Source organism: Osmerus eperlanus, unplaced genomic scaffold, assembly GCF_963692335.1.
Source record: "Osmerus eperlanus unplaced genomic scaffold, fOsmEpe2.1 SCAFFOLD_244, whole genome shotgun sequence".
Classification (NCBI taxonomy): Eukaryota; Metazoa; Chordata; class Actinopteri; order Osmeriformes; family Osmeridae; genus Osmerus; species Osmerus eperlanus.
Genome location: NW_026911739.1, coordinates 25,450 through 36,791, shown reverse-complemented (window position 1 = coordinate 36,791; position 11,342 = coordinate 25,450). Strand labels below are relative to the sequence as shown.

Here is an 11,342-nt window from a genome sequence, read left to right as displayed (position 1 = left end):
TAAATATTTCCGAAACAAAACCGTACAAAGTAGCTATGCTGTTGGGAACGAGACACACATTTTGCCCCCGTTCATGTCTACGTAGTGCAAACAACCTGTGGGAGGAGTTAGGGTGGGTATAATAATAGTGTAGTGACCTGGGACAAGGGGTTCTATTTGGTTGGGTGGGAATGTTGTTGTGTTTAAGTTCCATGTTCTGTGTGTGAAATCCTGCAGGGTTTGAAGGGGATAAAAGAGAGGTCATGCATGCGTTCGGTCTCCCTCGGTTCTCCCTGCAATCAATCTCTAGTCTCGTTTGACATCTGTGTTAGTTAGTGGTGTAGGCTGGAACAACAGCCTAGTGACTTAATAAATTGGTGTTGTTGACTGTGTCTGACTTGACTTATTTGCTCCAGCACGGGCATTACATTGGTGTCAGAAGTGTTTGAACTCCAGCAGATCGTTAGACTAGGTAGCTTTCTTCAGTTTAGGCTAGGGATCAGGTGCCCCTCTCACCGTTGGCACGGGAGAAAACTGCCTTCTCCACAGACGGGGCATTGGCAGTTTAAGGTGCTGTGCTTCGGCCTCTGCAACGCTCCTGCTACCTTTGAGAGACTCATGGACAGCGTGCTAGCTGGGATTCCTAGACGTGAGTGTGTGGTGTACCTGGATGACATATTGGTGCACCTTGTTTGGGGAGACCCTGGGTGCACTCAGGGGGGTGTTAGTCGTTTGGGGAGACCCTGGGTGCACTCAGGGGGGTGTTAGTCGTTTGGGGAGACCCTGGGTGCACTCAGGGGGGTGTTAGTCGTTTGGGGAGACCCTGGGTGCACTCAGGGGGGTGTTAGTCGTTTGGGGAGACCCTGGGTGCACTCAGGGGGTGTTAGTCGTTTGGGGAGACCCTGGGTGCACTCAGGGGGTGTTAGTCGTTTGGGGAGACCCTGGGTGCACTCAGGGGGTGTTAGTCATTTGGGGAGACCCTGGGTGCACTCAGGGGGTGTTAGTCGTTTGGGGAGACCCTGGGTGCAAAAAAAGGTGTGTTCAACAGTCAACTGCAGCTGGCTGACTTGAAGCAGTGAATGCCATCGGCTGCTTCAAGTCAGCCGGCAGTGAATGCCATTAGCTGCTTCAGGTCAGCCGGCTGTTGGCGCTGCATGAAGTCGAACACACCTAATAATAAATAATACAAATAATATAAATGTGAGATTACTGTAGTATGCCTTGCTTGATAACATGCACACGTATAACGTTGAATTAAAACACCACAAACAAGCACAAGCAAGCACACACACATACAAACACACGCACCTGTCCATTATCTATTGGGTGTCTGGAATTACTGCAGTTGGTCTTCTTCTTCCTATGGAAATAATTCATAAAATCACACAAAATCTGTCAATCAATAAAACTGTACCACCTTTACAGGTAAATACATCTACACAATGAATATATCAATAATCATTATTACTTACAATACTGTTGTGGTTACAAATAAAATAAATACTGCTCTGTATTAGTCCACAAACTATTTTGTATGAAGTTATGAAAACTTTGGCATCATATTTCAGTTAGAGACAGTCCCTTCCTCACCTGCAGAGGAGGCAGGCAGAGAGGAAGATGACGGCCAGGAGAACAGAGACTGTGGTTCCTGCTGCTGCAGCCTGAGCTGTTGAGATCCCTGAACAACACAACAGGGGAAACCAGGCCTGCACTGTATATCACATGGTGACAAAAACCTTTGGTATGTAGTAAACCATGGTGAATATGTATTTATTTATATCATTTTCCTACCTGTCCTAACGATCACAGTGATCATTAAAAAGGAGGAGTTTGTAGCTCCTACTGTATTCCCAGCCTGACAGTAGTATCCTCCACTGTCCTCAGAGCTGATGTTAGTGATGGTGTAGCTCTGTCCAGATGATTTAGATGAGGTGATGTTCTCCTGGTACCAGGTGTATGTCTGCACTGGTGGGTTAGCATCACTGCTGCAGGTCAGAGTCACTGAACTGCCCTCCACTACTTCACCAGAGGGGCTGACTGACACTGATATATTCCTTGGCTTGTCTGAAATAGGACATGTATAGTAAATATACTATTCATTTTGGACATTTTATTGATTTATTGTATTCTGTAACTAAAGCGTGATGTAGCACACACATACATGTAACATTGAGAGTCGCTTCAGGAGAGCGGAGATGCTGGTGTTCTGTCACAGCACAGGAGTATCTGCCTGCATCATCACTGTTGACTGAGTCCAGGTACAGGAGCTTCTGTTGGGTCTCTGGCCTCGTTTGGTTGTTCTTGTACCAGATGTAGGAGGAGTTACCAGTCAGAGGACAGGTGGAGCTACATGTCAGGGTCACGTTCTGTCCCTCCGTCACTGTGGACGGAGTCACCTTCACCTGAAGACCTGGGGTCAGAAACAACAGCAGTCATCCAACAGTGATACAAGCCCTGTTCTCAGGTCACAAGGTCAGAGTGTAATTTAGAGTCTTAAACAGTAATATAGAAATGACCTGTGACAGTCAGAGTGGTTCCAGAGAAACTGTCCCCCCAGTCATATAGTGGATCTCGTGTCTTGAATGTGAAGCGATACTCTCCTGAGTCTCTCTCTCTCAGGTGTGTGATGGTCATGGTGGATGACTTCCTCTCTGTTCCAGAGTACTGCACACGACCTGCGTACTCTGGGTCTCCAGCTAGATTCTCAGGTGCAGATCTGTCCCTCTCTCCATCTCTCCTTCCAGGACTGAACCAGAAGCTGGAGGTGACGGTGTCATAACTGTTATAGGTGCAGGAGATGTCCACTGATGAGCCCTCCAAGACACACAGTCTCCTGGTGGAGTAAGTCACTATGCTGCAGTACTGACCATAAACACCTGGAACACAGAGACACACAGCAGCTCAGAAAGATGTTGTGTTGCACATTCTGGATTTAAACTGGTATAAAATATGTGATTAAGCATTCTGTTCTGAGGTGATGTGAAACATAAATACTGTAGTAAGAGTTGTTATCATGGTAGTGATGTGTGGTAACACAGCAGTTAGACCCAGACTCACACACTGCAGGAGAGCGGAGATCCTCATGGCCTTCTACAGCACAGGAGTATCTGTCCTGAGAGTTACTGGAGACAGAGAGCTGTTGGGATGAAGCCTGTTGTACATGCTGTCCGTTCTTGTACCAGATGTAGGAGGGGTTACCAGTCAGAGGACAGGTGGAGCTACAGGTCAGGGTCTTCTCTCCCCAGGTAGAAGGAGTCACCTTCACCTGAAGACCTGGGTCAGAAACAACAGCAGTCATCTAACAGTGATACAAGCCCTGTCCTCAGGTCACAAGGTCAGAGTGTAATTGAGAGTCTTATACTGTAATATAGAAATGACCTGTGACAGTCAGAGTGGTTCCAGAGAAACTGTCCCCCCAGTCATATAGTGGATCTCGTGTCTTGAATGTGAAGCGATACTCTCCTGAGTCTCTCTCTCTCAGGTGTGTGATCGTCAGGGTGGAGGACTTCCTCTCTGTTCCAGAGGACTGCACACGACCTGCATACTCTGGGTCTCCAGCTAGGTCCTCAGGTCCAGATCTGTCCCTCCATCCATCTCTCCTTCCAGGACTGAACCAGAAGCTGGAGGTGACGGTGTAATAACTGTAATAGGTGCAGGAGATGTCCACTGATGAGCCCTTCAAGACACACAGTCTCCTGGTGGAGTAAGTCACTATGCTGCAGTACTGACCATAAACACCTGGAACACAGAGACACACAGCAGCTCAGAAAGATGTTGTGTTGCACATTCTGGATTTAAACTGGTATAAAATATTTGATTAAGCATTCTGTTCTGAGGTGATGTGAAACATAAATACTGTAGTAAGAGTTGTTATCATGGTAGTGATGTGTGGTAACACAGCAGTTAGACCCAGACTCACACACTGCAGGAGAGCGGAGATCCTCATGGCCTTCTACAGCACAGGAGTATTTGTCCTGAAAGTTACTGGAGACAGAGAGCTGTTGGGATGAAGCCTGTTTTACATGTTGTCCGTTCTTGTACCAGATGTAGGAGGGGTTACCAGTCAGAGGACAGGTGGAGCTACAGGTCAGGGTCTTCTCTCCCCAGGTAGAAGGAGTCACCTTCACCTGAAGACCTGGGGTCAGAAACAACAGCAGTCATCTAACAGTGATACAAGACCTGTCCTCAGGTCACAAGGTCAGAGTCTCAGTACAGAACAATGTTCAGCACCACCCCTGTCAGTGACAGCAGAGACTAGTGAGTGACACACTCCAGCTACTGTTGGCTTCTGAGCTCCACACTTAGATCAGATGCAGTTAGACCACATCAGGAATAAAGGTGTTGTAGACAGCTGGGACAGACTGTAGGAGGTTGATAAAGGTTCTATATTCATGTTTTAAAATAACACAACAGTAACATTCAGAATAGACACAGACAGTAGAGCAACACAGAGAGTATAACTGTACCTGTAACAGAGAGACTGACTCCTGTGTAGACCCCCCATCTCCCTCCTTTGTCTGTAATAATCCTGAACTTGTACACAGCAGCATCTCTCTCTCTCAGGTCTGTGATCGTCAGGGTTGCTTTACTCTTCTTATTCCCACAGTATTGCACACGACCTGCATACTCTGGGTCCAGACTCAGGTCCTGTGAAACTTCACCATCCCTCCGTCTGGTAAACCAGAATGTTGTAGTGACTTTGTGACCTCTGGGGTAAGTATAGGAGCAGGACAGGTCCACTGATGAGCCTCTCAAGACACAGACACTCTGGAGGGGGTAAGTCACTCTCCAGTACTGACCCAGCACCACTGCAACACAGTCACACATCACCAGCACATTAGAGGAAGCACAAACCTACTGGCTCACATGCAGCGCTAGCAGAGGTGGTTCAGAGTTTTAGGTTACATTTAGTCATTTTACATTTACATTTTACATTTTAGTCATTTAGCAGACGCTCACAGAAGTGTGAATGGGGGTGTTCACGCCTTTATGAAGTAGCTGAGTTTAGAGGAAAGGAGACCACAGAAGAGAGGTGTGACAACATAGACAGTACGGAGCACAAGTCTCAGTCCACCACCACAATACACCGTACCTCAGCAATTATGAACACCTAATATGTTTGGCCAAATACACAACATTTCTCAACAAAAAAGAGACAATTTTCATGAATACAAATATATTAACATATGTTAAATTAATTTGTGTCAGTGTTAGATAATGTGTTTTTCAAGAATACGTATCAACTGATTACAATATTTGATTGATAAACTTTGTTGGTTAAAGTAGACTTTTGGACCATAATTCTAATAAGGACTAAGAATAAAGGTAGATAAAGTTAAAGAAAGATAAAGTGGGTCATAGATACCTGCCAAAGAGCAGAGGAAGAACACAAACACACTTCCTGTAGTTCTCAACTCCATAGCTGCATCACCACCCTGCAGTCTGACAGACACAACAGAGGTCAACAAAACACACTAATAACTGAATACTTGTCCTGGTGTTCCTCTAATACAGAATACACACTAATAACTGAATACTTGTCCTGGTGTTCCTCTAATACAGAATACACACTAATAACTGAATACTTGTCCTGGTGTTCCTCTAATACAGAATACACACTAATAACTGAATACTTGTCCTGGTGTTCCTCTAATACAGAATACACACTAATAACTGAATACTTGTCCTGGTGTTCCTCTAATACAGAATACACACTAATAACTGAATACTTGTCCTGGTGTTCCTCTAATACAGAATACAGCCTCTGCAACATGCTGTAGAACCCCAGGACTCTGAAGGAGGGGCTAGGACTTCAGCCAATCAGATGCAGAATGGGCGTGATTTACACTATTTTAGACTTTGCTATTGGCTCTCTCGCACCCAACAAGCTCATTACTATACATTGAAAGTGCTAAACCTTCATGAAAGTAAACGCAAACACAGGTGTGATTGGAACTTGTTTATAACCAGTATACAGTATGCATTATCTTCCTATTTATAGCAAGCCTCGTGTTAACAGAATAAAACATCAAACACAGCTATTTACCGCAAAATTAAAACATATTTAAACCTTACTTAATACATATGAAATAATATTAAAACAATGAAGACAATTGTATTTTTAAGATGCGTTCACGTCGATGACAGAGAGGTTACAGAGAGGAAGGGAGGAGTGGGGTTGGTGGACTTGCTGGCAGTGTGATGTTCTGAACAGTGAGTGTGAAGTCTGTGGTTGATGGTTCTAAGTACTCAGAATAAACAGTAAAGAAGCTCAGAGTACGGCTTCCTTCCTCTTCAGGACATTTACATGCCGTACAAAAATGACTGTTGCGCTGTCAAGACGGTTTTCCATTTCCTCATTCAAGGCTGTCTAATATCTTTAGTCTTTCATAATCCCAAAAGTCAAGTGCTACGTTTACTTGCTGCCCAAGGCTTTGTTGATAGTTTAAAACAGGGTCTATCACACACACACACACACACACACACACACACACACACACACACACACACACACACACACACACAGGTTGGAGAGAGGGACAGATCTTCTACAGCACAGGAGTAGCTGTCCTGAGAGTTACTGGAGACAGAGAGCTGTTGGGATGAAGCCTGTTGTTCAGGTTGTCCTTTCTTGTAACAGATTGGATGTAGGAGCCTCACAGCCTCACACCCAGAGCTCCCCCTACTGGCGGCCTGGAGACATTACAGCCTCACACCCAGAGCTCCCCCTACTGGCGGCCTGGAGACATTACAGCCTCACACCTAGAGCTCCCCCTACTGGCGGCCTGGAGACATTACAGCCTCACACCCAGAGCTCCCCCTACTGGCGGCCTGGAGACATTACAGCCTCACACCCAGAGGGCCTTGGAGCCACTGTGGTAATGTGGCTTAGGCAGATCATTATCTACAGGAGCCACTAGGTGGCGCTGATAGCAATGATGTTATGTTATCGAGTTTGCTTCGGCAGGTGGTTTTTGGAATATAAACGACACATGTAGACTGGGACTTGAAATTAATAAATCACCCGTGTTCTTCCCTGGTAATTATTTCATCTCACAAGTGTTCCTTTGGAGTTATTACAGCCACTGAGCTACATTCATCACCTGTCCCACCTAACAAGCAGGTTAAACTGTAGGAAGTAGACAAGAGGCTTTCTCACACACAAATCAAACTTTATTTTAAAAAAATTGTATTCAAACAGCATCACACAAGTAGAAAAATATCTTTTGAGAGTTAGAAAAATGGTATTACCTTAATCTATTATATTCAGCAACGATAAATTAGCTTAAGTAAATCTTGTAAACTTTAAAGGTTTTCAAGCTACCCTGTAAGGACAAACTGAATGGGCGGCTGCATTAAACTCACTTGATCAATCAATCAATTAAAATAACAGTATTTTCTTTTTCCAATGTACAATAAAAATGGTAGCAGTGTACACCAGAACAGTGTCCTCCAAAACATCAGCAACATAAATATTTGTGCTTCTGCATGTGCTCTCAGGCCCACAACAACAGCAGAGGACTGGAGAAATACTCTACGAGTGCATCTGAGGGAATAAAATAATGCTAAATGACTAACATCAACCCTGAAGACACAGAATATATCTGAAAACTGATGACACACGTCTTCTGCAGTCTGAGTATCAGATGAGACTAATCCAAACATATCGGGGAAATATACTAAATACATAAATCAATCAATTAACAGATCAACTCATTGATTAATCCATCAATTAAGTTCATGACAAAAAATCACTGTTGTTACAGTCTAGAGTCAACAGTCAAACTGATAACTCTAACTAAACATGAACTAACAAAATAAACAGTTATTAACTTCACCAAAAATACTTTATCATAAAAACATCTATAAGATACAGAATCCAAGCATGATCTAAGCACAATAAACATTATGTTTCTAAATCAAGATAAGACAACACAATAAACTATTAAATTCAATGTATTTCAAGATCTCTGTCCACTAAAGCAAACAGGACTATTCTGACCTCCCCTAACAGGGACAACAGAAATGTGAGCTACAGTAAATAAAAAACGTAACTAAAGAGAAAGTTGGATTTTGCCTTAAACAGGACTTTTCCAGCACCAAATATTGTTACCATGACAGCAGGGTGGTGTGGAGGAGATGAGGGGGAAAAAAGAGGAAAAAAGACAATAATTAACAATATGAAGAAAAAAACAAACTGGAAAAACTGGAAACAACAAAATATTTAAGAAAATACTAATGTTTGTAAATCAGTAAAACACTCAAAAATACAAAATAAATATCCAACTATCATTAGCTAATAGATCATTTTATTTCGTTTTATTACTTTGTTTTAGTGATTGTTTTACTTTTTAGAAAAATCTAAATGTCAAGTTTTGACCATAAAGTCACTTGTGGACAACGTTGACTGAATCTGAGTACTTTTGGGGAGATATGGGGACATGTTTTCATGTCCCCGTTAGATAACAGTCCCCAGAAACCATCCTAACACGTTTTTGATTTTAAAGATTGTATGGTCATATTGTGTGTGTGTTCCTTTGTGTTCATGCAGTTTGAGCATATTTGAGTGATGTCAGCGCTTGGGTTTGGTGACGGTGCTGTGGAGAGCAGAGGGATCCTCGGTGGTCTGAACAGCGACTCTGAACACAGACAACAAGGAACGTCAACACCGTTAGGTTCAACATTTAAAACAGAGTCAGACATACTGTGTTCTTCCTGTTGGAATACTGAATTTCCAGTCGGGATACATAATGTTATATCAATGCAATCCTGTTCCATGTGATGTAATGACATGATATGTTCACCGGGGGGCAGGACTGGGCCGGTTGAACTGCACAGCAGCGTACTGCACATCCTCTTCCTGGTTCTGGGGCTGCACTGATTGGATGGTGGCGTAGAGGGGGACGTCCTGGGTCTTGAAGCGAGAGAATTCGACGCTGGTGTAGAGGACGTCATCCTGCTGGCCTGTGTGTGTGTCTGTGTGTGTGTGTGTCTGGACAGCAGGGACAGGGTTCAGGGCGATGGCTGAGACGTTGTCATACACAGGACCAGAGTCCCCCTGGAGGAGAGAGAGAGGAATCACAACAGAACTAGAGAGGGTACCATTTCTGGGGAAACCAAAACTGCAACACAGCTGCTGAACAAATGATGATCTTGCAGATGTAGTTAGCTATGTTTCCTGCAATCACTAAGTGGTCACTGCAAAAATGACTAGTAGGCTAATTGTCCAGCACCAATACATCTCCCCAACAGTAGGCATTGTTGCTTACATGCGCTGGTTTGTGACGTCAGTAGTACCTAGCTTGCTCGCTCCGATTTGCTACAAAAATGTAAATATTTCCGAAACAAAACCGTACAAAGTAGCTATGCTGTTGGGAACGAGACACACATTTTGCCCCCGTTCATGTCTACGTAGTGCAAACAACCTGTGGGAGGAGTTAGGGTGGGTATAATAATAGTGTAGTGACCTGGGACAAGGGGTTCTATTTGGTTGGGTGGGAATGTTGTTGTGTTTAAGTTCCATGTTCTGTGTGTGAAATCCTGCAGGGTTTGAAGGGGATAAAAGAGAGGTCATGCATGCGTTCGGTCTCCCTCGGTTCTCCCTGCAATCAATCTCTAGTCTCGTTTGACATCTGTGTTAGTTAGTGGTGTAGGCTGGAACAACAGCCTAGTGAGTTAATAAATTGGTGTTGTTGACTGTGTCTGACTCGACTTATTTGCTCCAGCACGGGCATTACATTGGTGTCAGAAGTGTTTGAACTCCAGCAGATCGTTAGACTAGGTAGCTTTCTTCAGTTTAGGCTAGGGATCAGGTGCCCCTCTCACCGTTGGCACGGGAGAAAACTGCCTTCTCCACAGACGGGGCATTGGCAGTTTAAGGTGCTGTGCTTCGGCCTCTGCAACGCTCCTGCTACCTTTGAGAGACTCATGGACAGCGTGCTAGCTGGGATTCCTAGACGTGAGTGTGTGGTGTACCTGGATGACATATTGGTGCACCTTGTTTGGGGAGACCCTGGGTGCACTCAGGGGGGTGTTAGTCGTTTGGGGAGACCCTGGGTGCACTCAGGGGGGTGTTAGTCGTTTGGGGAGACCCTGGGTGCACTCAGGGGGGTGTTAGTCGTTTGGGGAGACCCTGGGTGCACTCAGGGGGGTGTTAGTCGTTTGGGGAGACCCTGGGTGCACTCAGGGGGTGTTAGTCGTTTGGGGAGACCCTGGGTGCACTCAGGGGGTGTTAGTCGTTTGGGGAGACCCTGGGTGCACTCAGGGGGTGTTAGTCATTTGGGGAGACCCTGGGTGCACTCAGGGGGTGTTAGTCGTTTGGGGAGACCCTGGGTGCACTCAGGGGGGTGTTAGTCGTTTGGGGAGACCCTGGGTGCAAAAAAAGGTGTGTTCAACAGTCCACTGCAGCTGGCTGACTTGAAGCAGTGAATGCCATCGGCTGCTTCAAGTCAGCCGGCAGTGAATGCCATTAGCTGCTTCAGGTCAGCCGGCTGTTGGCGCTGCATGAAGTCGAACACACCTAATAATAAATAATACAAATAATATAAATGTGAGATTACTGTAGTATGCCTTGCTTGATAACATGCACACGTATAACGTTGAATTAAAACACCACAAACAAGCACAAGCAAGCACACACACATACAAACACACGCACCTGTCCATTATCTATTGGGTGTCTGGAATTACTGCAGTTGGTCTTCTTCTTCCTATGGAAATAATTCATAAAATCACACAAAATCTGTCAATCAATAAAACTGTACCACCTTTACAGGTAAATACATCTACACAATGAATATATCAATAATCATTATTACTTACAATACTGTTGTGGTTACAAATAAAATAAATACTGCTCTGTATTAGTCCACAAACTATTTTGTATGAAGTTATGAAAACTTTGGCATCATATTTCAGTTAGAGACAGTCCCTTCCTCACCTGCAGAGGAGGCAGGCAGAGAGGAAGATGACGGCCAGGAGAACAGAGACTGTGGTTCCTGCTGCTGCAGCCTGAGCTGTTGAGATCCCTGAACAACACAACAGGGGAAACCAGGCCTGCACTGTATATCACATGGTGACAAAAACCTTTGGTATGTAGTAAACCATGGTGAATATGTATTTATTTATATCATTTTCCTACCTGTCCTAACGATCACAGTGATCATTAAAAAGGAGGAGTTTGTAGCTCCTACTGTATTCCCAGCCTGACAGTAGTATCCTCCACTGTCCTCAGAGCTGATGTTAGTGATGGTGTAGCTCTGTCCAGATGATTTAGATGAGGTGATGTTCTCCTGGTACCAGGTGTATGTCTGCACTGGTGGGTTAGCATCACTGCTGCAGGTCAGAGTCACTGAACTGCCCTC

The 11,342-nt window shown here is 44.6% G+C and overlaps 1 protein-coding gene and 1 long non-coding RNA gene across 2 annotated transcripts; both read right to left on the bottom strand.

The window, feature by feature from the left end:
• Nucleotides 1-645: 645 nt before the first annotated feature.
• LOC134016536 (B-cell receptor CD22-like) lies at nucleotides 646-4,372 on the bottom strand (the record flags this gene model as incomplete). The annotated part of the gene is made up of 6 exons (XM_062455882.1): nucleotides 4,342-4,372; nucleotides 3,899-4,114; nucleotides 3,358-3,717; nucleotides 3,037-3,252; nucleotides 1,771-2,043; nucleotides 646-722 (listed from the first exon to the last, which is right to left on the bottom strand). Coding segments are annotated over exons 1-6 (1,173 nt in total), but the record flags the coding sequence as incomplete, so codon positions are not given.
• A 120-nt stretch (nucleotides 4,373-4,492) lies between these two features.
• LOC134016539 (uncharacterized) lies at nucleotides 4,493-6,429 on the bottom strand. The gene is made up of 3 exons (XR_009929549.1): nucleotides 6,136-6,429; nucleotides 5,345-5,421; nucleotides 4,493-4,787 (listed from the first exon to the last, which is right to left on the bottom strand). It is a non-coding gene; the product is annotated as an uncharacterized LOC134016539 (long non-coding RNA).
• Between the last annotated feature and the right edge of the window lie 4,913 nt (nucleotides 6,430-11,342).